This window comes from Hyperolius riggenbachi, chromosome 1, assembly GCF_040937935.1.
Source record: "Hyperolius riggenbachi isolate aHypRig1 chromosome 1, aHypRig1.pri, whole genome shotgun sequence".
Lineage (NCBI taxonomy): Eukaryota > Metazoa > Chordata > Amphibia > Anura > Hyperoliidae > Hyperolius > Hyperolius riggenbachi.
In genome coordinates this window covers 277064776-277092428 of record NC_090646.1, presented here as the reverse complement: position 1 = coordinate 277092428, position 27653 = coordinate 277064776, and the positions used below count along the sequence as shown (strand labels likewise).

The following is a 27653-nucleotide window of genomic DNA, read 5'->3' as shown; positions in this document are numbered from 1 at the left end:
ATCAACTCAACAGGGGAAAAACAGCAGCTCTCTGCAGTTGGTTTGCGGACTGTCATGGCTAATGCTGGATACACACGGTGCATTTCCGCACTCGATGCGCCCGTCGATTTGCGGCGACTCGATTATTTCCGGCATGTCCGATTCGCGTTTCGATGGATCATTAGGTCAATTTGGCATACTTTACATGTAAATCGACCTAACAATCATCGCTCGGAAATAATCGAGTCGACGCGAATCGACAGGCGCATCGAGTGCGGAAACGCACCGTGTGTATCCAGCATAAGACAAAGGAGCTCAGTGAGGACCTGCAGCTGCGCATTGTGGCTTCCTGCAAGTCAGGTAAAGGCCATTTATAAATGTTTTCAAGTTCCAGTGGCTACAGTGCAAAGTATTATTAAAAAATACAAGATGTTTCGCACTGTGGGAAATCTCCGAGGACATGGTCGGAAGCCAGAAGTGACACCTGTGCTGGCCAGAAGGATTGTGAGAGAGGTGAAAAAGAATCCAAGGATCACCACCAAGGCCAGCCTGGTGAATCTGGGCTCTGCTGGTGGTAATGTCTCAAGGCAGACAATCCAGTGGACACTGCACACTGCTGGGTTCAGATTCAGACTAAGGAGGACACCACTTATCCAGATAAGGCACACAATGCAAATGCTCATCTGGACAAAAGTCTTCTGGTTTGCTGTGTTATGGTCAAATGAAAGAAAAATTGAATTGTTTGGCCACAATGATGTTTCCTTCATTTTGCGTAAGAGGAAAAAAAAGCCTTCAACACCATCCCCACTAAAAACGTGGTGGGAACCTAAAGCTTTGGGGGTGTTTTTCAGCCATTGGACCAGGGAACCTGATCACAGTAAATGGCACCATGAAAAAAGAGCAATACGTGAGGATTCTCAACGACATAAGGCAGTATGCAAAGAAACTGCTTTGGGCACCAGTGGACATTTCAGCATGACAATGACCCAAAATACACAGCAAAAGTGGGGAAGAAGTGGTTAGCAGACAACAACATTAACGTTATGGGGTGGCCCAGCCAGAGTCCTGACCTGAATCCAATTGAGAATCTGTGGAGGGAGGTAAAGATCAGGGTGATGGCAAGAAGATCCTCCATCCTGAAAAATTTGGAGCTCATTGCTAAAGATGAATGGGCAAAAATGCCTGTGGAGACATGCAAAAAAAGCTGGTCTGCAATTATAGGAAGCCTTTGATTGCTGCAATAGGCTTTTCTATTGATTATTAAGAAGGGTATGAATAATTTTGGACTGGACACTTTTTGCTCAAATGTAAATAAAAGATAAGATTTTTTTTTTTTTTTTTTACACACAATAAAGCCTTTTTGTATATCGTGTTATTATCTTTTGGGAGACGCGTATGTCATTTTCCGTCAAAAAATGACTTGCTGGTTGAATAAAAGTATGATTAAATCAAATTTGCCAGTGGTATGAATAATTATGGGCAGCACTGTACATTTTCCACTATGTACTATGGGGAAAACTCATGCTATTCTGCCTAGTGTGTGCCAACCCTCAAACATACTCTTAAAACATACCTTTTTTAGATACGCTTCTAATATAGCTAGCATTGGAGGCACATTGCCTCGTTCACTAACCACTTTGTCTCCTCCCCTAGTGCCTCTAGATTATAAGCTTGCAAAGGACAGGGACCTCCACCTAGTGGTTCTTGTTTCTTCTGTACTTTATCATATGATCATGTGGCAGCATTGGTGATGCCTCAAGCTACACTTCAACGATATAGGTGTTTGTACATGAATTGATGGATGCCCTGAATGTACAGCCATGCAAAGCACCCAGAGAAGCGCACCCAGCCATGCACCTCCCCCTCTCATCTGTGACTAATCACCACTGTAATTTGATCTCTCCCCGGTGCCATGGCAGAGCAGCTAATTTTAAAGCGCAGGATGTTAACACATTTTTCTGCTTCCGTGAAATCAGGAAGTAGACACCCTGCTGATTTGTTACAGGATTGTGTATTAGCTGTGACGGTTATTATGCTGTTGTGTATCTTTCAGAGCACAGAGGAAGTTCCGAGTGCCATTCATGGTGCTGGACAGGACCCACGATGTTCTGGGATTTGTGCCTTTTGGACTTTGGCCGACTGACACTGGCTGTTTCTAGAACTGGCCGGCCAATGTCAGAAATTCCCAGCATTTTGGACTTTGGCCGACGTCAAATCGGCCAGTTCTAGAAACGGCCAGCCAATTCTAGAATTGGCCGATTTCTGGTTTTGGCCGTAACATATGTATGTTACGGCCAGAACCCGAAGTTTGGCCACTTCTTGTTCTGGCCGGCCACTTCGGGTTCTGGCCGGCCAATGTGCGAAGTGGCCGCTGCGCTGCGGCCAATATGAGGAATAGAATGAATTATGTAACATGCATGTATCTTCTGGCCGCAGTGCAGCGGCCAAATGTATCGCAACCTAGTTCATTTAATGAAATTAAGCCGGCGGCAATGAGACAGATGAAGCCGCCGGCTTTTGCTCTGCCTATCCCCCCCACCCCCTTTCTCCTTTTCTTATTATGGGCAGCACTCGTGTCCCCCTCCAGAGTGGTTCGTCTCGCCAGGAAAGCAGAGCGGGGAGGCTGCAGACATTGCTTTTGCCAGCACCCGCTCTGCAAGAATGGCAGGCTTCCCTGCCGCGACGAACGACTCTGGAGGGGACACGGTGTCTCCGCCGGCTGCCCATAATAAGAGAAGGAGAGAGAGGCAGAGAAAAAGCCGGCGGCTTCATCTGCAACATTGCCACCGGCTTAATTTCATTAAAATAACTAAGTTGCGATACGTTTGGCCGCTGCGCTGGGGCCAGCAGATACATTTATGTTACATGATTCATTCCCATTTCTCACATTGGCCGCAGCGCAGCGGCCACTTCGCACATTGGCCGGCCAGAACCCGAAGTGGCCGGCCAGAACTAGAAGTGGCCAAACTTCGGGTTCTGGCCGTAACATATATACTTTGCACCACGATTCATGTGTTAAAAGGCTCCAGGAATGTTTTGGTTTCTTTCTTTCCTGAAACCTCTTGGGGAAAAAGAAAACCAAGTTTAGGGTATTGGGGCCAGTGAGGGAAGAGCTGGGTGGGTTCCCTGACCACTTGGAGCCACTTCGGGTTTTACCTGCCTATGTGCTGCTTACACAGGTGCAGTATTTAAAGGGACTGACACAGAGGGCTAGAGAGAGATGTATGCAGTCTGGCTGAAAGCTGCAAGGAACGGAGTTCTGTGAATGATTGCAAATTCCCTGAAAAACTACTAAAGATTTCTGTTTTGTTTTTTTCCACTGACTGTGATTATTGTGTCTTGTGTTACTCGAATAGATTGTGCCACCAAGTGAGATAGGCAGGAGCCAGACAGCAATGTTTTATTTTGGTTTTGTTTATTTTGTGCAACTTACTAAGGCCCAGTTCACATTAGCTTTTTTTGTGGATTTCGGTCAAACGGTCCATTTTTACAGCCAGTGTGCTGTAAACGTCCATTTTCCATTGGTTCCTATTGTGCTGCAAAACCTTCCGTTTCCGGTCCACTGGGCACAACGGTCCATAAAATTAGGGCCTGCAGCATTTTTTTTTGTCCGTTCAGCGGAACGGACAACATACCCGTACCCCAGTGTGAACTGGACGTAATAAAGCCCTGGCAACAGACTGGCATTTATGATACAAACTTGTCAGCACTCCTGTTTCTGCATGATTTATCCCTAACAGTTCACAATGGCTACAGAAGATGTTGACTCTTTGTAAGAAAAGAAAGCACCACTGCCTTATGTCCTAGGTGATATTAAAGCACATCTGACCCAAAGCTACCTAGGGGTAAGCACAGAGGCATGTTTATGCTGGATTCACATACCTTGCAAGTTGTCTGTTATGCTAGGTACACATGATGCAGGGGTTTTTTTTTTTTGGGGGGGGGGGGGGTTCGATTTCCCGTTCAATCAATTGATTTGTTTTTCAACTCGATTTCCTATTTAATTCTCATATCTTTTCTTATGAATTTCCATTCACTTCTATGAAAAATTGACCAGAAAAACGCTCGAAAGTGATATTGGACATGACGGCAATTATTTATCGCACCATCAATCTAACACAAAATTGTATGATGTGTACCTAGCATAACTCTTCTCATTCCCTCCCTCCGGTAGCTGTAATTACTCCTTGAAAAGTCAAGTGAAATGAGGATAACAATGCACAGAGGCATGTGGATCCAGCATGAACATATACCTCTGTGCTTAGATTAGGTAGCCTTGCTCGGGTCAGACATATTTTAACCGTGAGATAACAAAGAAGGGCTGTGTGTGGATCCAGGGGCTTCAACTGTTTTTCCTCAGTAAATAAAAAAAATTGCAGTGACTATAAATAGTTATATGAAAATATTAATCAGATTTAAAACCCTGTTAGGAAATGTATAAACTTGTCTCTGATATAACTCTGAAAAGCTTGTTTATGCATTTTTTTTTTATGATTATTTTTGTAGAATGTATAAAACGTTTCAAGGATGTCCGTTTGCCAAATCAAAGTATAGCGTGGATTTCTTTCAGCAATTATCGATTTTCTGCTGGGAAGATTTTCCTCCTACCAAGTTATGAATGTCGGGAATATGTGGTTAATGATCATACCCTGGTTAGTATTGCGGTTTCAGTAAATGACTTGACAAATCTGTTTTCAGTGTTCACCTCTGAAAAGTTTACCATGTGACATACCGTAACATATGGTCATGCTACTTCTAAAATGTTGGTGCCATTTGTTGCCTAAAAGTACTTATAATTTCATTGACTTTTGAGCAGTTATACATCTTCAGTCACAAGGCTTATGGCACCTACTGTCATGTCAAAAGAAGAATGTACTATGTATATTTTTTCATTGGAATTGGCTTTAACCACTTCACCACTGAGGGGTTTTACCCTTTGAGCACCAGAGCAATTTTCACCTATCAGCGCTCCTTCCATTTATTCGTCTATAACTTTATCATTACTTATCACAATTAAATGAACTATATCTTGTTTTTTTCACCACCAATTAGGCTTTCTTTAGGTGGGACATTATGCCAAGAATTATTTTATTCTAAATATGTTTTAATGGGAAAATAGGAAAAAATGTGGGGGAAAATTCATTATTTTTCAGTTTTCGGCCATTATAGTTTTTAAATAATGCATGCTACTGTAATTAAAACCCATGAAATTTATTTGCCCATTTGTCCCGGTTATAAAACCGTTTAAATTATATCCTTATCACAATGTTTGGCGCCAATATTTTATTTGGAAATTAAGGTGCATTTTTTTCAGTTTTACGTCCATCCCTAATTACAAGCCCATAGTTTATAAAGTAACAGTGTTATACCCTCTTGACATAAATATTTAAAAAGTTCAGTTCCTAAGGTAACTATTTATGTATTTTTTTTTATTGTATTTTTTTTTTTTTAATTACAAAAAAAAAAATTGGGAGTGTGGGAGGTAATGGGTTAATTTTTTGTGTAAAACTAATGTATTTGAATATGAAAAATGCTTTAGGGTGTAGTTTTACTATTTGGCCACGAGATGGCCACATTAACTTTTTGTTTATGCTACCTGCAAGCGTCGGAAGGACAGTATATAGTAGTGTATAAGCACACGTTTTTTTAGCACTTAAAATGTTTTTGTTTTGTTTTTTTAGATTTTATGGTATGATTACGGTAGCTGTTTTGAGACGATGGACAATGGAATTAAATATGAAAATATTGTAGAAGATAAACAGTTTTTGTTTATTATATCTGGGCATATTTGTTCTGAAAAAGAGATAACTGGCTAGTAATGTTTATATATGGCTCTTGTTTTTAATCATTTTTCTCACTCATTTTTTGACAGATATTTCACATAATCTGTGGTAATGTTACACTGCAACTGCACAAATCATTTCACACGCTGGAAGCTGGAGATTTCTTCTTGGTCCCCCCTTGTAAGTATATTGGAACTCATAGCGACAAGCTTTGTGAAAGAGCCATCGCAACTTTTTCGAAATCGCAGTTCTCCATACACTTTTGTACTGATACATGAGCACTTGTGAGCAGTGTGAATAAGCGTGAACTGTTTCCTTTGATTCATTTTGTTGCAGCTGGCGCGTTCCCATTGGTGACTTTTTTTATTTTCAATCGTTTTTATTGGGTTTTAGAAGATAAAATGTTAACATAAATCTGCACAGACTATATAGGCATAAGCATTTGAACAGGCTACAGAATAGGTTACAGTCGTGTACAGGGTTTAACACCAATAACAATTGTAGAAGAAATAATAGAGATAAACAGTCAAGTTACAGAGGTATTGTTGACCGGCATACATAGAGTAACCAAAGGACAATGATAATTTAGAGCATAGCCCTCGTTATATCATATAGGAATTAGTTATGGTGGTTATAATTACGACAAAATGTCTCTCGCTTATTCATAAAACCAAAATTTTGGCTGAGCAAGAGCTTATTTTGTTCAGATTTAGTGCTTAGCTAATGCTACCTATCTCCCAGTGGAGGCAGGATTAGGTATCTGGAAGGTCAGTCTAACAATAAACAAGGAAAGTAATAAGGAAAGAGGAGGGGGGAGAGGAGAAGATAGAAAGAAAAGTGGAGGAGAGCATGGGACGAGGAGAGTCAGCTATTACGAAACAACCAGAGCAGTGAGGGCTAGGGTAACCCCGGGGTATTAAACCGTGCCAATCCTGGCGCTATAGTCGGCCCCTAGAAGATATTCCATGAAGGAAGACCAAATTTTGTTGAATTTAGTCATGTTATCTTCTAGACTGGCGCGTAATTTTTCGAAGAAGAGAATGCGGCTTAATCTGCTTTTCACCAAGTCGAAGGAGAGGAGACTAGAGTTCCATTCTGCGGCAATCGTCAATTTGGTAGCTGTAAAGATATGATTTACTAACGTATTTTGCGATTTAGTAAGGTTAGGGTAAGGAAGGCCTAATAAGGTATGAATTGGGTTCCTAGGTATTGGTTGGTTGACTAGAGAGGAGGCCCAAGTACACACTCTTAGCCAGAGCCGGCGGACTTTAGCACATTTCCACCAAATATGATCATGGGTGCCAGAAGCGTTACAGCCCCTGAAGCAGTTCGGGGATATATCACAATTAAACTTAGCCAAACGGGAGGGTACCAAGTACCATCTAAAAAGTAGCTTATAGTTAACCTCAACTAGGTCAGCATTGATACAGATTTTAGGGATATTGGTCCAAATATCCGACGGATCTTCAGGATCAATCGAGATATTTAAGTCTTTCTCCCAGTCAACTATGTATTTAGGCTTGTGCTTAGACTGTGCATGGGATAGTGCCTTGTATATGGTTGAGACGGTGCCAGGAGAAAGCGGATCAGAGGCGCAGATATGCTCAAATGGAGTTCTAGTCAGAGGGGAATCCGTATAGGTAAGGTGGGTTTTAACAAAATGTGAGATCTGCAGGTATCGGAATCTTTCAGTAGGGGGGAGCTGTTTATGTTCATGCAGGAAAGCTAAGGTTTTCATGCCTGTGTCTGAGGATAAGGCGTAAACCGTAGTGAGGTGGGAGTTTGCCCACCAGTGGAAGCTAGCTGGTGAGTCTAAGGCTGCAGGGAAGGAGGGGTTCCCTAGGAAGGATGCTAGGGGCCTGTGGGGGGAAAGTAAGTTTCCAGAGTATTTGCAGCTATCCCAAACGGAAAGGGAATGCTTAATTATGGGGTTAGTGATTGTCGTTCTATTAGCTGGGGTGATCCAGAGGAGATTAGAAGATTTAATTGGATCTACTAAAGACTCTTCAATATCAGCCTATGGGAGTTCAACTGCCATAGAATTAGTGGGGAGATTTGCGCGGCCTTATAGTAGTGCTTCAGATTAGGCACCCCAAGACCTCCATCGGATCTTAATCGATATAAGTATAGACTATGAAACCTCGGTTTTTTAGAGCCCCATATAAAATGATTGACCTTACTCTGGATATTATTTAGAAAAGAGGATGGCAGAGGGATGGGTAGCATACGGAAGGCATAGAGGAGTTTTGGGAGAAACGACATTTTTATTGCCGTGATTCAGCCTAGCCAGGAGATGGAGTATCGTTTCCAACATTCTAACAGTTGAAGCAATTCTTTAGCCAACATAGGGTAATTGTGACGGAATTTATCGATTTATCGGGGTTAACTTGTAGGCCCGAGACAGTACCAAAAGTTGCTAAAAGTTTATTTAAGGCAAGGAAAGAGTTTGTGGGGCGGGAGATGCACAGGACTAAGTCTTCTGCGAAAAGATTAACCTTAAATACCTTTTTCCCTAGTGGTATCCCACAAATGTCTGGCGAGTTTCGAATTTGGATGGCTAGGGGCTCTATTGCAAGAGCGAAAAGGAGAGGGGATAGGGGGCAGCCTTGATGGGTACCTCTAGTGATTTTAAAGGAAGGGGAGCTGAAACCATTGTATTGCACGAATGCTAGGGGGGTAGAATATAAGGCTTGTATCCAAGCGATAAAATGATCGCCAAAGCCCCATTTGTGTAGTATTGCAATTAGGTATCTCCATGAAACAGAGTCGAAAGCTTTCGTTATATCTAGGGAAAGGGTCATAGAGGGTATTTGGGTAGTACGGGCATGATGAATGATTTGGATGAGGCGTCTCACATTGTCACCTGCTTGCCGATGCGGCATAAATCATACCTGGTCGTTATGTATGAGGGATGAGATTTCAGTGTTGAGGCAAGTGGCTAGGATTTTGGCCAAGAGCTTAACATCTATGTTTAGAAGCGAGATTGGTCTATAATTGGACCAAAGTAGGCTGTTTGTATTAGGTTTCGGGATCATGCTAATGGAAGCCGTGGTAGAATCAGAATGAAGCTTAGTACCTTTAAGGATGCTATTGAATGAGCTAGCTAATTTAGGAGTGAGGACAGTACTCAGCTTCTTGTAATATTGAGCTTTGAAGCCATCTGGTCTCGGTTGCTTATTCAGTTTGAGTTGTTTGATTGCCAGTTGGACTTCAGCCAGTGAGATTTCTCGTTCCATTAATTCTATAAAACCAGCAGGCATACTGGGGAAAGGTATATCTGACAAGAAGTTTGATAGTTGACTGGGGGAAGAGAGATCGGGTGAGTTATATAATTGTTCTAGGTGTTGACGAAAAGTGTCAATTATAGTGTGTGGATTAGAGGTGGTTTGGTTCGGGCTCTGTTGTAGGGTAATAGGTTTATGGGAAGAGTCAGTCTGTCTGAGGCGCCTGGCTAAGAGAGTGTCCAGCTTGTTGCTTTTGAGGTAGAATTTAAATTTAGTGTTGGAGAGTTTTCTCTCCGCAGAATCTGTTAAACTTAAGTTGAGAGCAGTTTCCGCCCTTAAAGGACTTACGAGGCGAAAATCAGAAAAAATGTTAGTTACCTTATTGTAATATCACACCTCAGGGCAGACGATCAGTGCCTCCCCTGTCAGTTTCAGGCGTTCTGTTACCTAAATCCAGGATACATTACAGGCCCCGACCCTCTGCAGGGTCGCCTGAACTGATGAGCTAAGAATTGCCGCTTTAAACAGCAATGTGAGAGTTACTCGTGGCCGCCACATAGCGGCTCCCTCCCCCGCTGTGAGCCGCTGCTAGGAGGGAGCCGCTGCTATAGTAGGCAACCCTGTCCCTGCCGGTATCATCCAGTCACACGCCGCCGCCTCCCTTCCCCAACCCGCCGAGCAGCCAGCACATCTATTCTACCCCCTTTTGCGGAGGAATTGCACGCTGACATGCTGTCACTGAAGAGCCGCTGGCTCATGAGCAGAGAGTCACTGAGCCGGCTGGTGAGCCGGCTCACGTACGAGCGGTGTGCGGATAACAAAGAACCGCTGGTGAATCAGAATATTCTGATTCACCAGCGGTTCTTTGTTATCCGCACACCGCCTTTTGCGGAGGAATTGCACGCTGACATGCTGTCACTGAAGAGCCGCTGGCTCATGAGCAGAGAGTCACTGAGCCGGCTGGTGAGCCGGCTCACGTACGAGCGGTGTGCGGATAACAAAGAACCGCTGGTGAATCAGAATATTCTGATTCACCAGCGGTTCTTTGTTATCCGCACACCGCTCGTACGTGAGCCGGCTCACCAGCCGGCTCAGTGACTCTCTGCTCATGAGCCAGCGGCTCTTCAGTGACAGCATGTCAGCGTGCAATTCCTCCGCAAAAGGGGGTAGAATAGATGTGCTGGCTGCTCGGCGGGTTGGGGAAGGGAGGCGGCGGCGTGTGACTGGATGATACCGGCAGGGACAGGGTTGCCTACTATAGCAGCGGCTCCCTCCTAGCAGCGGCTCACAGCGGGGGAGGGAGCCGCTATGTGGCGGCCACGAGTAACTCTCACATTGCTGTTTAAAGCGGCAATTCTTAGCTCATCAGTTCAGGCGACCCTGCAGAGGGTCGGGGCCTGTAATGTATCCTGGATTTAGGTAACAGAACGCCTGAAACTGACAGGGGAGGCACTGATCGTCTGCCCTGAGGTGTGATATTACAATAAGGTAACTAACATTTTTTCTGATTTTCGCCTCGTAAGTCCTTTAATAGTTCGTTTTTGTTATCAGGAGTAGGATTATTTTGAAAATTAGTGTGTTTTTCCTGGTAAGCTAGTTCTAGTTTACGAAGTAATTGTTGTTTTTCTTTTTTGTGTCTAGAGGCCAACTGAATCAGGATTCCTCTGATTACTACCTTGTGAGCTTCCCAGATAGTGAGGTCAGAGATCTCTTCGTCAGGGACATTTAGCTCAAAGTAATCATTTAATTTGGCTTTTATTTGTTGAATTGTGTCTTCATTGGTGAGTAGATATTGATTCATTACCCAACGGATTTCAGTGGGGCGTTGAATCAAGGATGAGAGAGTTACAATGTTCATGTCATGGTCCGACCATGGGGTGGGATGAATAACAGCTATCTTAACTAGGGGTAGTGTGGAAGAAGTAACCCAACAGTGATCTATGCGAGAAAAGGATGAATGGGGATTGGAGTAGAACGTGAAGCCCTTCTTAAGGGGACTCCTTTCTCTCCAAACGTCAACTAGGTCATGAGACTGAAAAGCTGATACGATAGAAGCAGCTTGTTTCTGTGACGCTCCTGGAGTGGGGTTTCCTGAAGGTTGCCTGTCCCAGAATGGGTTCAGGCAATGATTAGTGTCGCCAGCTAAAAACAGCCTTCCTTTACTGTGTGTGGCGAGAACTTGGAGGACATGAGATAGAAATGGTGCTTGTTTGTCGTTGGGGGCGTAATAGGACATTATAGAAATAGGTTCGTCTTGAATTTTACCTATCAGTAAGACATATCTTCCTTCAGGGTCTGCGATAGATTTTGAAAGAGTGAAGTTAGTAGTGTTCCTAAAGGCTATAAAGACTCCTCTTTTTTAATAGGAGCACTCGCAAAGTATACCTGTCTATGGTCTTTATGGAAAAATGTTGGTTCTTTACCAGCAATACAATGAGATTCTTGTACACATATAACATCAACACTAAGTCTCTTGAAATGTTGAAACGTTCTTTTTAAAGGGACTCCGAGCAGTGCAGAAACTATGGAAAGATGCGCATAATTTTAAAGCTCTCTTTCTCCTCTTTCCAATTATATATAAACCACCACCCTACGCCTTTTAGTTTTCGCTATTTTCGCGATTGAAATTGCCGCGGCCGCGATTTCGATCGCAAAAATAGAGAAAACTAAAAGGCATAGGGCAACGATTTAGGTGTCGTCATAAAGAGGAGAAAGAGAGCTTTAAAATGATATCCATCTTGCCATAGTTATATTGTATTACACAGGGCGACTTTTTCTCAAAGTCAGCAGCTGCATTCAGCAGAATGGAGCTGCTGACACTGGGGAAAGTGTCGTCCTGTGTAATACAATATAACTATGGCAAGATGGATATCATTTTAAAGCTCTCTTTCTCCTCTTTCTGACGACACCTAAATCGTTGCCCTACGCCTTTTAGTTTTCTCTATTTTCGCGATCGAAATCGCGGCCGCGGCAATTTCAATCGCGAAAATAGCGAAAACTAAAAGACGCAGGGCGGTGGTTTATATATCATTGGAAAGAGGAGAAAGAGAGGTTTAAAATGATATGCATCTTTCCATAGTTTCTGCACTGCTCGGAGTCCCTTTAAGGGGGGATTGAGGCCCTGAGCATTAATAGATGCAAATTTGATTGAAGAAGTCATGGAGGTTTGAGTGTGAGCAGCTGAGCAGTACTCCTCGTCCCATGGAGTAGAGAAGAGAGAAGAGGGATCAGGAGGAAAAGAAAAGATAGGGGAGTGAGCAGCAAGAAAAGGGCTGCAAAGGGTATAGAACTCCTACCAGAGGTACCCTTAACATGGTAGGTAGACACCGAACGGTGACTAGGTGTTGGGTTCCCTTTAGGGATCAAAAACCCCATAAGAGAATTAGGGAGCGGCATGAGGAGAGCACGGGGCAACCTCAGTTTAGTTTTAAACTTGAAAGGAGTCAAGGTAGCACAAACTTATTAAAGTTTCAGGATGGGGAGGACGGGGTGGAAAGAGGGAGAAGGAGCCTAGTGACGGGGTCTCTAACAAGAGAGACCGGGGTATAGGCAAATGGATAGGAAAAGGCTAGGGGAGAGGTCAAGGAAAGGGGCCTTAGGGGGAGGGAGGGAAGAAAAGAAAAAAAGGGGGGGGGAATTATTTTCTACCCACAAGGATTACTCTAGGTTGGGTATTCGAGTCATGTGTATTACGCTCTAGGGTGTATAGAGCCCATCAGCAGTGTCATGAGATAGCAGTATATTCAGCAATCTAGCATGGGAGATGATACTATCTCAAAAATAAGAAAGTTGAGGGGTATTAATGGATATGATCCTGGGTGAAAGGGGGAGAGGGAAGATAAGGTAGGGTGACTTAGGGGAGGGGGGAGGGGTTTGAGGTAAAAAGTTAGTGAAGATACAGGTAAACTGCCAGTTTGTACGTAGCATACTTTACTGAATATAAAGCTATCACATATGGGTTATAAAAGAAGCATTTAAACAAGGAGAGCATCTTAAATTTTTATCTATGGTCCTATCCCAGTATAAGGACTAGGTAGGTGGAAGGATCTTATATCTCCCTTTAGTACTTAGCACTGTTGCAGGTCTGCTGAGCAAGTTGTACAAGTGGTAGCGTTTATACATACCCTCTATGCAAGTGAGAAGTATTTCTGGCCGACAGTACAGAGACTGGGCTGTGTTTTAAGTAGATTCAGAAGAGTAATTTTAGTGTTTTGGCGACCTCTGGTGGAGACCGAAGGTAGTGGGATGCTCAGTGGATTCGTTGGAGGCAGAAATATGGCTGTAGTCCTAAAGGGCTAAGTCTAAGAATAATAGGGATAATAAAAGTGGATTTAGGAGGGGAAGGACGAGAAAGAGAAGGGTAGTGATAAGGAAGCGAGGATGAACAGGTAGAGTAAAGGGAGGGCTGGGTACAGAGCCACTCGTCAAAGTGACTCAGAGGGAGGAATTCACTGAGCATCTCTGCGACAATCACAAATTAAATATGTGCAGAAAGAACCTGATATGTATGGGTATGAAAAACCTTCCATCATACATAGATTGCAACTTAAGCTTAAGTATGTGAAGGAGGGCAGAGAAACACAATCATAACATAAAAAGTAACGGTATGTTACATGTAAACAGACATCGCGTATGGTAACGAACAGATTAACCTGGGGAAATGGGGGGAGAAGGAAGCTATACAAAAGGACTGCCTAGAACAGGGCTGTGTGGCAAAAGTAACGTTCACAGGGAGGAAAGTTCAGCCAATACAAGGGTAACGTCATGGAAATAAAGGTTTGAGCGCTGGCAACTAAGAAGGTTTCGTGGTTTGAGCTTCCCTGGTAAGCAAACATTGCCCAGAGCTGGAGGATAGTCCAGAACGAAAAAGCCCAGTATAACGTTTATAAGCAGAAGGTTCAGCCATTTTGAGGGCAGTGCTTAGTTCAGTGGGGTTTCCTAGTGTCTCTGTGGGGGGAGTCACTGAGAAAGAGCGGGAAGACCAACTGCCCGCTCACAGTGGAGAAGAAGCCCGCCATTTTAACGTTTAATGATGAACTGCTAACGTAGCAAAATGAAATAAAAGTATGTAACCAGGCAATTAAACCTAAATAACTTTTGTAATGGATGTGCCTCAGTACCTGGGGAGGCCTAATGGCAAGGCTCACAGGGGTCCCCAGCCATAGGAATAAGTTCCTCGAGGAGGAATTAAAAGCAAGCGTGTACTTATTTGATCAGGTGACTGAGTGAAAAACTTGCGAGGAAAGCTCTCGAAGTGCAACAGCTCTTCTCTTCCGTTGTCGTTGCTATTTTGGGCTGCCAGAGAGAAGCAAGGGACCACTTTGATTGCTTCGTTGGGAAGGTGGGGGGGAAGCAGGTTTCGGGGAGGCAGAATTCGGAGGTGGAGAAGGCTGTGCTGGTAGCTGAAGGTTCTGCGCTTGGAACAGGTCCTGGAGCTCCCGGGTGGAAGAGGCAGCGAACTGGCGGTTTTCTATGGTGAAGATGAGTGCGAAGGGGAACCCCCAGCGGTATTTAATCTGCCGGTCTCTAAGCACTTGGAGATAGGGCTTCATTTCCTTTCTTCGCAGGAGAGTTGCTTGGGAAAGGTCCCCGTACACCTGGTAGGTATAATCCTGGAAAGTAAGTGGGGACTTAGCTCGGGAGGCTGCTAAGACTGCTTCCTTCGTTTTGTAGAACAGAAACTTCATGATAATATCACGTGGAGGCCCGTTTTCTGGACGTCGGGTGAGAGCTCTATGGACTCGGTCGAGTTCTAAGCGGTCCACTGGAATGTCAGGGACTAGCTCTTGAAGTAGGGCTGTCATTGTGCCCGGCAAATCAGTCACCGTCTCAGGTATGCCCCTAATCCGGAGGTTTCCTCTCCTGGAGCGGTTTTCGCTATCTTCTGCTTGCATTTTCAGGTGGTCTACATCGTTTTGGAGGGTGTAGATGTCCTCTTCATGCCCCTCGAGCACAGTGGTAGTATTGTCCATGCGGCTCTCAAGTCCTGCTGTGCGTTGTGAGAGCAGTCTCATCTCCTGTAGGATGTCGCTGCTAAGTTGTTTAGTAGCTGCCGTAATTTCTCTGCGGACAACCTCCCGGACCTTCTGCAGTAAATCGTGGTTAGAGCGAGGGGGAGGTCGCTCGACATCCGAGTGATCTCTGCTTTCATCGGAGCCGTACTCTTCTAGGCCAGGGTCTGCCATGAAATCTGTTATGGGCGGCTGTTGAGAGCCGCGTGTCTTCTCAGAGCCAGAGGATTTACCTCGTCTTTTGGGCTTGTTGCTATTTGCCATACCGATCAAAATGACCCTCAGGAGGTCGCACAGCTTTTCCCGATATAGTTGGGAGGGGAGTGATGCCTAGACCGGTGATAATCTGGAAAATAGCCCCGTGCTCTGCGCAGAGATTAGGTTAAGCACCATCACCATCCTGGGCGCGCATGCGCTCTCCCATTGGTGACTTTTAAAGGAAACCAGAGACTTTAATGTAAAAAGATTTGATACTTACCCGGGGCTTTCTCCAGCCCCATGAGTACTGATGCGCCTCATGCTGTCCTCCCGAGTGCCTCAGTTCAGCCGCAGTCACTGCTGGTAAACTGTCTGTCATGTTAGTCGGCTCTTCTGCACATGCACCAACTGTCGCAACTGAGACAGTTTACTTGGGAGTATTGCTGCTAAACCAAGACACTCGGGAGGATGGCAAGGGACACATCAATGCTCATGGGGCTGGAGGAAGCCCTGGGTAAGTATCAGATCTTTTTACATTGACGTCTATGGTACACTTTTTAAACAGAAATTAACTGACCGTGGCTTTAAAGGATACACGATGTGAGAGGTAGAGGGCTGCCATATTTATTTCCTTGTAAACCATGTCAATTTCCTGGCAGCCCTGTTGATCTTCTGGCATAAGTAGTGTCTAAGTCAAACCCCTATAACAAGCATATGGCTAATCCACTAAAACCTGAGTCAGAGAACCTGATCTGCTGCAAGCCTGTTCCGAGTCTATGGCTAAAAGTATTAGAGACACAGGATCAGGAGGACTGTCAAGCAGCTGGTATTGTTTAAGCAGAAATAAATATGACAGCCTCCATATACCTCTCACCTCAGGTATCCTTTAAGTGTTTACATTGTAGCATACCTGAACTGAGAAGTGACATGATGAGATAGAAACATTATCTATCAGTCCTGCTTAGTACTGTCGATTCCCCTTCTTATTTTTTTCCATGTAGCCTGTATATAGAGCTTGAGGGCCTGATCAGACAGACTGCTTTCTTTTAATTTGGCAGCAGGGTTCCCTTGCAGATGACAGCTGTTGAGCCATTTCCATCAAATGCATTCCTGTGGAAGGGCCTATACTTTGAACTTCCATCGAAATAAGCCCAAAGTGTTTAGAAAGGCAGTTGGATTGGCAGTTGCCCAGGCAATTGTTAAAGGGAGCCTTAAAGAGGAACTCCAGTGAAAATAATGTAGTAAAAAAAGTGCTTCATTTTTTACCATAATTATGTATAAATGATTTAGTCAGTGTTTGCTCATTGTAAAATCTTTCCTCTCCCCGATTTACATTCTGGCATTTATTACATGGTGACATTTTTACTGTGGGCAGGTTATGTAGCTGCTCCTAGCTGTTTTGGCTGTTAGAGAGAGCTGTGGGCAGCTATTTCCTGTCTGTGAACATTGTTACATTGTGGCAGTTTGCCCAGAGTACCTGGTACTCAGAGCTTCTTGTGGGAGAGGTTTCAGCACAAAATCAGTCATACAGCGCCCCCTGATGGTCTGTTTGTGAAAAGCATTATATTTATCATGTAAAAGGGGGTATCAGCTACTGATTGGGATAAAGTTCAATTCTAGGTTGGAGTTTCTCTTTAACTGAGAGAGATATGGATGTTTCCTTTTAAACAATACTAGTTGCTTGGTAGTCCCGCTGATCTATTTGGCTGACGTGTGGCTGAGTCCCACACCTGAAACAAGCATGGAGCTAATCCAGTCTGACTTCAGTCAGAGCACCTGATCTGCATGCTTGGGAGTGGCTGTGGCTGAAAGTATTAGAGACACAGGATCAGCAGGAGAGTCGGGCAACTGGTATTTTTTTAAAAGGAAAAATCCATATCCTTCTCAGTTTAGGTTCTGTTTAACCACAATGGCTGATCACAGTTCTTCAGTAGAGATTGTCTGTAAGATGCAAACAAATTTGAGTTGGTTTATGCTAATTTTATGCAAAGGTTTTCAACATGAAAAATAGACCAATGCAATGTTGCTGTGGCATTCAAATGGTCAATTTATAAGATGCACAAATGTACCAGTGTTTAGCATAACCTTTTGCATCAGCTTGGAATTCTTTGCTTCTTAAAGTGGATCCGAGATAAACTTTTACTCATTGCATAATTGTGTTCCTTTCATATAGTTTATAGGGTATTCCTCAAGCCAAATACTTTTTTTTGTTTTGTTTTAATACTAATTCCCTATAAACTGAACAAGCCGTGCCCACAGCTTTTTAGAGTGCCTTGGCAGTGTAGCAACGGCTTATGGGAGACTGAATTTGTCACATTGTCACAGGCTGAGGGCTGGAGATGCTATTAGCTTGCCTGTGTGTAAACAGAACATGGCTGCCCTCATTGTATCAAAGGAATAAATAATCATAAACTATTAAAGCTGTTTGCAGCTAGATTTGCTGTGTAAACTATCTAAACTTTAGCTAAGATATATAGACAATTTACTTGTTATAGTTAGTTTTTCATCTCTGATCCGCTTTAAATTGGAATGAAACCCAGCATTTCTTCTTTACTCTAAAACAAATTATTTACCGCATATTATATACGACCAGCATTTCTGCCTTCAGTACGTAAGGAATAAAATCAGTTATTAATATAATGCAGTCAGCTCTTAACCTCCTTAGCGGTAACCCCGTGTGTGACACGGGGTAAGCCGCCGGAGGGTGCCGCTCAGGCCCTGCTGGGCCGATTTAAATAAATTTTTTTTTGCTGGACGCAGCTAGCACTTTGCTAGCTGCGCCAGCACCCCGATCGCCGCGCGCCCGATCGCCGCTATCAGGTGCGGCGTGCGCCCCCCCCCCCCCAGACCCCTGCGCTGCCTGGCCAATCAGTGCCAGGCAGCGCCAAGGGGTGGATCGGGTCTCCCAATGACGTCGCTGACGTCATCCCGCCCCGGGGGAAGCCCTCCAGGAAATCCCGTTCTTTGAACGGGATTTCCTGATCGCCGGAGGCGATCGGCGGGGCTGGGGGGATGCCACTGAGCAGCGGCTATCATGTAGCGAGCCCTGGGCTCGCTACATGATTTAAAGAAAAAAAAATTTAAAAAAAACTGCTGCGCTGCCCCCTGGCGGTATTTTTCATACCGCCAAGGGGGTTAAAGCAAAAAACTGTACATTTGGGAACTTGTAATTTCTAAATGAATAATAATACTTCTGCACAAATGCAAATATGATAACCATATGGCATTTAAAAGTAGGAAAACATGTTTTTATTGAATATTATGTCGGGGTTTTATACTGCCTTAAGGCTCATACACACTTCAACAAAAGTCTTTTAAATGACTGATTATCAAACAACTTGAAGTTGGACAACTTTTGTCAAGGCATTATCACTGATAAGAGGCGACCTATGACTGATAAGACACAGCTCAAGTCAATCCAACTGACTTGGGGCCCGTTTCCACTGGCGTTTTGGATGCAAGGAGGTCGCCGCATCGCCTGGCATCCCGCCGCAAGTACAGTGGAGGAAATAATTATTTGACCCCTCACTGATTTTGTAAGTTTGTCCAATGACAAAGAAATGAAAAGTCTCAGAACAGTATAATTTCAATGGTAGATTTATTTTAACAGTGGCAGATAGCACATCAAAAGGAAAATTGAAAAAATAACCTTAAATAAAAGATAGCAACTGATTTGCAATTCATTGAGTGAAATAAGTTTTTGAACCCCTACCAACCATTAAGAGTTCTGGCTCCCACAGAGTGGTTAGACACTTCTACTCAATTAGTCACCCTCGTTAAGGACACTTGTCTTAACTAGTCACCTGTATAAAAGACACCTGTCCACAGAATCAATCAATCAAGCAGACTCCAAACTCTCCAACATGGGAAAGACCAAAGAGCTGTCCAAGGAGGTCAGAGACAAAATTGTAGACCTGCACAAGGCTGGAATGGGCTACAAAACCATTAGCAAGAAGCTGGGAGAGAAGGTGACAACTGTTGGTGCGATTGTTCGAAAATGGAAGGCGCACAAAATGACCATCAATCGACCTCGCTCTGGGGCTCCACGCAAGATCTCACCTCGTGGGGTGTCAATGGTTCTGAGAAAGGTGAAAAAGCATCCTAGAACTACACGGGAGAAGTCAGTGAATTACCTCAAATTAGCAGGGACCACAGTCACCAAGAAAACCATTGGAAACACATTACACCGCAATGGATTAAAATCCTGCAGGGCTCGCAAGGTCCCCCTGCTCAAGAAGGCACATGTGCAGGCCCGTCTGAAGTTTGCCAATGAACACCTGAATGATTCTGTGAGTGACTGGGAGAAGGTGCTGTGGTCTGATGAGACCAAAATAGAGCTCTTTGGCATTAACTCAACTCGCTGTGTTTGGAGGAAGAAAAATGCTGCCTATGACCCCCAAAACACCGTCCCCACCGTCAAGCATGGGGGTGGAAACATTTTGCTTTGGGGGTGTTTTTCTGCTAAGGGCACAGGACAACTTAATCGCATTAACGGGAAAATGGACGGAGCCATGTATCGTGAAATCCTGAACGACAACCTCCTTCCCTCTGCCAGGAAACTAAAAATGGGTTGTGGATGGGTGTTCCAGCACGACAATGACCCAAAACATACAGCAAAGGCAACAAAGGAGTGGCTCAAGAAGAAGCACATTAAGGTCATGGAGTGGCCTAGTCAGTCTCCGGACCTTAATCCAATAGAAAACCTATGGAGGGAGCTCAAGCTCAGAGTTGCACAGAGACAGCCTCGAAACCTTAGGGATTTAGAGATGATCTGCAAAGAGGAGTGGACCAACATTCCTCCTAAAATGTTTGCAAACTTGGTCATCAATTACAAGAAACGTTTGACCTCTGTGCTTGCAAACAAGGGTTTTTCCACTAAGTATTAAGTCTTTTATTGTTAGAGGGTTCAAAAACTTATTTTCACTCAATGAAATGCAAATCAGTTGCTATCTTTTATTTAAGGTTATTTTTTCGATTTTCCTTTTGATGTGCTATCTGCCACTGTTAAAATAAACCTACCATTGAAATGATACTGTTCTGAGACTTTTCATTTCTTTGTCATTGGACAAACTTACAAAATCAGTGAGAGGTCAAATAATTATTTCCTCCACTGTACATCTGTTTGTCTTTTGTACAACCGGATGGGGCTTCCCGTCGGCGGCTATGGGGACTTGGATGCGTGCTGCGGAAAACTGCAACATGCTATCCATTGTTTCCTCCGCATCGCGTAGGTAAGTTCGCGTCAATGGAAGCTACTCCATTGCCGTGAATTGGTTGCAGTTTTCTTGCGATGCGGAGCGGTTTCCGCATCTAGTGGAAACGGGCCCTTGACAAACAACTGAGAGAAGTTGTGTCCAACATGGTAATGTGTACAGAAGTCTACTATGACTTTTCAACAACTTCTCTTACTAACTAAAACATATTAGTAGTTCACTAGTTCAGTAACAATATGTCAGGCAGGCTCATCTCTATGACGCCATCTAGTGGCGCTTCCGTCTTGGAGATGAGCCTGCATCAGAGCAGCTATAGAGGGATCCCCACAGCACGAAGGACTTTAGGAAGTAAGAGGAGCAAGCACGTAGCGCTGTTTATATCTCTGCACACAGCGGCAATCAGATCAGCACATAGCTGATATTTACATGCCGCTTCGCTCTAGCGGGGGTGGGGGGGGGGAGAGAGCCGACAGTCAGTGCGGATAAACCACACTGCATATGCAGGGGAGGCACTCAGGGGACATAGCTGTAATTTAGATACTACTCTGCTCTGGAGGGGGAACCCTTGTGACTGCAGCCCTAATCATACAGCACTATATAGAGGGTACACTCTGGATGAGACACACAGGATTTTCTTATAAACTGCTCTGGATGGAGATGGGGAAAATGATGGCTACATGTGTGCCCTAATCACACAACAGATAGATAAAGAGAATACTCTGGCTGAGACGCACAAGATTTACTTATAAACTGCTCTGTTCTGGATGGAGATGGGGAAAGTAAAGTGATGGCTGTAGATGTGCCCTAATCACACAGCACTATATAAATGAGATTCTCTGGCTGAGACGTACAGGATTTATTTATAAACTGCTCTGCTCTGGAGGGGGAATGGGGACACAGTCATGGCCGCATATCCTCTCAAATTACGCTGCCTATGGGGGCACAGTCATTTGCAGGATTGGGCACTTGTGTAGTGTATGGCTAGCAGGACAATGACTTTAGATTTCTGTCTGTTCAGCAACTTGGTTGGAAAGTTATAGAACTAAAATTCATCTGCATGATGCTACAGTGTTATTCATACTTGCAATACCAAAAATTATTTAGCTGCTTTCCTGACCTAAATGACACAAAACAGTCTTGTCTTTTGCCATTCTGTGAAAACACACAGAACAGAGCACAGCTTTCCTCCCTGCGATGCTGGTCATCCATATGACTTTTTGATTCTAGCATCTTAAAGGGAACCTTAACTTGTGGGGGGAAAAAAAATCACTTACCTGGGGGCTTTCCCGAGCCTCCTGCAGCCGTCCTGTGCCCGCGCCGGTCTTTCGGTGCCCTCCAGTCTCCCTCCGCGGCTACGTTTCGTTTTCGGACGACTGCCAGTCGTCCTCGGGCAAAGTGTCCTCTTCTTCCGCATTCCCCGTCGTAAAGCGCGTCCGCAAGACGCGTCATGCGGACGCGCTTTATGGCTCTTTACGACGGGGAATGCAGAAGAAGAGGACACTTTGCCCGAGGACGACTGGCAGTCGTCCGAAAACGAAACTTTGCCGCGGAGGGAGACCGGAGGGCACCGAAGGACCGGCGCGGGCACAGGACAGCTGCAGGAGGCTTGGGAAAGCCCCCAGGTAAGTGAATTTTTTTCCCCCACCAGTTAAGGTTCCCTTTAACCACTTAAGGACCAACATATAAAATGGCCTTAAGGACCAGAGCGTTTTTTCTGGTTTTGACATACTTTGTTTGAGTTAAGATATTTCAGTAAATTTTTTGTCTATCCAAACAAATGAGATATTGTTGTTGTTTTTTTCAGAACAAATAGGGCTTTTTATCTATACCACTTAACTATATTGATAATGGAATTTTATATGTTTTTTAAGAGAATTTATGCTAAAAAGGTAAAAAAAAAATGTATATTGTCTGAAATTTTTAACCAAAAATATTTATATATCGAGTTAAAACATAAATTCTTTTCAAAATGTATTCTGCCATATGTTTCTAATATAGATGTGCTAAAAAAATGAAAACTATTTACATCTTTGGTACATTGTAGGGACTGTGAAAAAAAGTGTAATTTTGCTTTTCAGTGAACAAAATCTGCAATGCTTGTTTTCTGCGTTGTACATCACTTCTCTGAAGCACTAAGTCACTGAAATAGTAAAATTCCCACCAAAATTACCCCATCCTCTAAACTAGACCTCCTGACGTATCCATCGATGGGGGCATTGGTGATTTTGACTGCACCGATTATTAGTGGAAATTGATGGAATGTATAAGGACAAAAAGAAAAAAATATTTTTTTTTTATTCAGACATGTCAGTTTTTCTGTGTTTTGACAGACTTGCTTTGAAGTATTGTAGAAATTCACCCCACAAATGATTCAGTAATTCCTTCTGAATAAAACGATACCACATATGTGTGAGTAGACTATTGCTGTAGGTCAATACAGTGCTTAGAAGAAGTTGTCAATTATTGAACCTTCAAAGACCATAAATCATGCTTGCATTTCCCAGCACAGCCCGCTTTTGATGAAGTCTGAGGTAAAAAGTCTGTCAAAATCCTGCCAAAATGACCCCATTTTGTAAACTAGACCACCTGAAGTATCCATCCGTGGGGGCATTGATTATTTTGACTGCACAGATTATTGGTGGAAATCGAATAAAAAAAATGAAGTTTTCTTTTTGTCCTTATACATTCCATCAATATCCACCAATAATATGTGCTGTCAAAATCATCAATGCCCCCACAGATGGATACTTCAGGGGGTCTAGTTTACAAAATGGGGTCATTTTGGTAGGAATTTGACAGACTTTTTACCTCAGACTTAATTGAAAGCAGCCTGTGCTGGAAATTGCAAACATGTGATTTATGGTTTTTGAAGGTTCAATAATTTAACAACTTTTTCTCAGCACTGCTTTGGTCTAGCCACTCATATGTGGTATCGTTTTATTCAGAAGGAATTACTTAATCATTTGTGGGGTGAATGCCTACAATACTTCAATTTGAATGGAATGTTTGGGAAGAAAAAATAATTTATAAATTTTGGGGGGGGGGGGGGGGGGGGATTCAGTTGCTCCTTCTGAATAAAATTATATTGCCTATGTGTGGCTACTGGCGCTGCTAGGTGGTTTTGTGAAGCCTGGTAGGAGAAAAAAAATATATTTTTTTTTTATCTTACACTATTTGTGTACCATAAATTTGAAGGACAATCCAAGCTAAAAATTTAGGCAGGTGTGGTACACTTTGAAACAGTCTGTCCTGGTTTTTCGGGACATTCAGGGCAATGGTATCGTGTATCCGTCCTTATTTTTTGTTTAGTGCAGAACCTACACTTTTTCTGGGGGTATTGCTTTTTCCCCGTCTATGGTATAATTTCTGGAACATGATATCCAGAAAGTCTCTCGACTGAATCAAATCTTCTGCAATGGTGAGTTGCAGCTTTGGAAATGAGAGATTCAGCGATTTCCTCCTGGAATTCTAAATTGCTGAGAGGGTTTTTTGACATTTTGTACAATATATAGCTGTTGTAAATTCCCAACTGCAGCAAGTATAAGCCTACTTTTTTATACCAATATCTGGTTTTGCGTGCGGCCAGGTACGGCTTCATTGCCGCGTCATTGCGGTCTACACCACCCATATATTGGTTGTACTCATGAACACATTAAGGTTTCTCTTCTGCTCCAGTCCTGGGTGTTATGCTTTCAGGAGTATGTATGGTTGAAAGCATATATATGTCCCTTCTTCCCCTGTACTTCAGAGCTAGCATCTCTTCATTGTGGAGACCCTCAGATTCATCGGGTTTGAGGCGCTTGTTGACAAGGCTCTGAGGGAATCGTTTGCGATTGGATCTGATGGTACCGCAAGCTGGTGTGTTCTCTCTCGCTAAATGCTTGAATAGTGGGATGCTGGTGTAATAGTTGTCAAGGTACAGGTTGTATCCTTTGTTCAGGAGAGGGTGAATCAGATCCCATACAACTTTCCCATTTGTGCCCATATAAGGTGGGCACCCAGGTGGATCCAGCTGGCTGTCTTTTCCCTCGTACACTCGGAAAGCGCATGTAAAGCCAGTGCTGCTTTTACAAATCTTATACATTTTTATGCCATATCTGGCACGCTTGGAGGGAATGTATTGCTTTATCCTAAGTCGACCAGTGAAGTGTACAAGGGACTCTGAACATTTTTATGATAGCACAATAAGGGAAAGAGGCGCCCTGATTTGAATAAAAGCTTTTAAAACCAGTTTAAAAACGAAAAAGAAAAATGAGGTATCTTACCTCAATGACGAAATCTCTGTAAACTTACAAAAGATTTTTATATAATCAAATAAAAATCTTTTGTAAGTTTACAGAGATTTCGTCATTGAGGTAAGATACCTCATTTTTCTTTTTCGTTTTTAAACTGGTTTTAAAAGCTTTTATTCAAATCAGGGCGCCTCTTTCCCTTATTGTGCATAGTTATACCCCCGTACATGTTTGTCCGAGGGGTGGTGACAGAACACCCGTTGTTTTACCACGGTTAATGTTTTGTGCATCCTTTTTCATCTAAGAGAGCGACCGCAACCAGGTCCGTCCAGGACCACCCCGAGTGGAGTCGGGTTTATGGTCTCCACCTGCTTCCTGTGGTCGGTTGCCCCTTGCAACCCTCCTTTGTGAGTAGCCCTTTCAATCAATTGATTTCTCCACACACCTACTATTGACATACTGCACTATCGGGCTCCCTTTTTTGTCTCCTGTATCTTTTTTTCCCATAGGGTGCCAAGACACCCCAACCACGATTTTTATGATAGGTAGTCAATTAGGGGCCGAATTTTGTATAGGGGATCAATATTTGGATCTTCTTTGGGCCAGTACTCGGAATTGTCACTGAAATGGAGGAAGCGCAAGATTGTCAAATAACGCGTCCTCGACATTGTTTGCGAAAAATTCCCCATTTGTTGAATTGGTCTTTTCGACCAATACCGTTTTAGGTCTGGTTTTTTAGTAATGCCCATGTTTATTGTGAGGCCTAAAAATGTTTTTATTTCCTCCACTGTATTGGGCCACCAGTTCTTAGGCCTCGCATAGCTGGATTGCGGTTTCTCAGCAATGTGTTGCTGAGCATATAAGTTTATTTGCTCAGCAATGGAGCCGAGGAGCTCATCAGTGATAATGAGTTCCATAAATTGAATTGGGGAGAGGTTAGCTGTTTGCACTTTAATTCCAGCCTGGCCTGTGAAAGGAGGAATTGAGGGTGCTTCTAGGTTGGCAGGTGACCACACGGGGTGAAGCAATTCCTCCGGTACGTCAGTGCGGCAACGTTTAGTAGAAGCGCTCTGTTGCCTGCGGCGTCTCTGTCTGGGTGTTGCGTCACTCTCTTCCTGCACCTGACTAGTGCTTGGCTGCTCTGGCATGGCTGTCTCAGAACTCTGTCTCCTCCACATCCGATTCACTTGGTAGGGTGTCACTGTCAGGGATTGGCTCAAACTCTGAGTCTGAATCTTCAGGCTCTGATTCTTCAGAGTCTAATTCCTCACTAGATTCACCAGACTGGCATATCATATCTACAATCTGCTGAGCAGTAAAAGACCTCTTCGCCATCACGTATATAGTGCAGGACACTATAAAGGACACAATATAAAGTACACAATATACCCAAAAGCCTGTATATGCACAGACAATATCAGACCCCACACTGACACTATATACGTAAGCGTATAAACCCTGAACCTATATGCCACCCTTTACACTAATGATATACAACCCTATATACCCTACACTGTACACTAAACCCGATTTACTCTACACTATATACCGGACACTATATACTAAACCCTTTATATCCTACGCTATATACTAAAGCCTATATATACACCCTACACTATATACTAACCCCTATATAGTGAACCCTATACACCCTACACTATATACTAAACCCTATATACCCTACTCTATATACTAATCCCTATACACTATATACACTAAACCCTATATACTCTACTCTATATACTAATCCCTATATACCCTACACTATAAACTAAACCCAATATATCCTACTCTATATACTAAACTATATACTAAACCCTAAATACCCTACACTATACGTTAAACACTATATACCCTGCCTATTATACTAACCCCTAACTGCAGTAAAGCACAATCCAGTTTAAAAAAAATATCTATCTATATATATCTATATCTCTATATATATCTATCTATATCTCTATATATCTATATCTCTATATATATATATATCTATATCTCTCTCTATATATATATATATATATATATAAAATGTGTGTGTGTGGTTGGGAGGGGATCAAGGAATGAAAGGATTCGCACAGTGACAGGGAGAGGGAGGCGGAACAGCAACTATGTTGCCTTTCGGAGGGTGATCGCTGTGATTGGCTCACAGCGATCACACGGCAGGGAGCCAATCAGTGACGGCTCCTGCCGATACCCAGAAGCCTTAGCTGTCATAAGACAGCTAAGACCACCGTCTTCTGTGCATACGATCGCGGCGGCGCCGGTGATAGAAATCTACGCCCTGCCAACCTGGAGCCCATCAAAACAGGGTGTACATCTCTATCACCTCGGTTCTTATCTGGTTAAGCAGTTAAAGTAGACCTAAACTTTAGTTTAACCACAACAGCATATATAAGAAAAAATATAATGCTGTGCCAATTCTGAGTAGGTAATATAAGGGTTCATTTTCTTAAGGGGCCCATACTGCACTGATCGATTTCAGCAATCGATTGTATGGAATCGATCGCTGGCAGTAGATCAATGGCCCATAGAGTTGCATTGGATCTAATGGTCCAATAATTAATTTAGATCGATTTGAAATCTGTTCCTAGTATGTGGCACACATCAGATTCCTGTCAGATTGGACTTGACCGGCATCTGACAGAAATCTATCTGATGGTCGAATCTGCTGCAAATCTACAAGTGTATGGCCACCTTTACACTTGTAATGTGGCAATCCAGGGGTTAACAACCCGCCGGCGCTTCCGATCGGCTCGCGGGTGGGCGGAGCCTATTGCCGGCGGATGCGCGCGCATCAATGCGCTCGATCCCCGGCACGGAAGAGTCACAGGACCTGACGCCAATTGCCGTTACGTGGTCCTGGGGCTGCCACTTTGCCGTCGCCAATGTACAGTGGGTGGTCGGCAAGTGGTTAAGTATCCCTTAAGTTTTTACAATAAAGACCTAGTGAAAGATTTACTGATTATAACAAACTGTCACCTCATCCATCCGCTTCTCACCTGGCCAGTTTTGC

At 43.5% G+C, this 27653-nt stretch overlaps 1 protein-coding gene across 4 annotated transcripts in view; it reads left to right on the top strand.

Annotated features, from left to right (window-relative positions):
• LOC137506633 (transcription initiation factor TFIID subunit 3-like) overlaps positions 1–27653 on the top strand; it is a 401567-nt gene that overhangs the window by 362035 nt on the left and 11879 nt on the right. For all 4 annotated transcript variants that reach the window (XM_068233615.1, XM_068233614.1, XM_068233616.1 and 1 more), the window contains 2 exons: positions 4486–4631; positions 5852–5942. In XM_068233615.1, coding sequence (XP_068089716.1) covers positions 4486–4631; positions 5852–5942 — 237 coding nt within the window. The remainder of the gene's footprint in view (positions 1–4485; positions 4632–5851; positions 5943–27653) is intronic.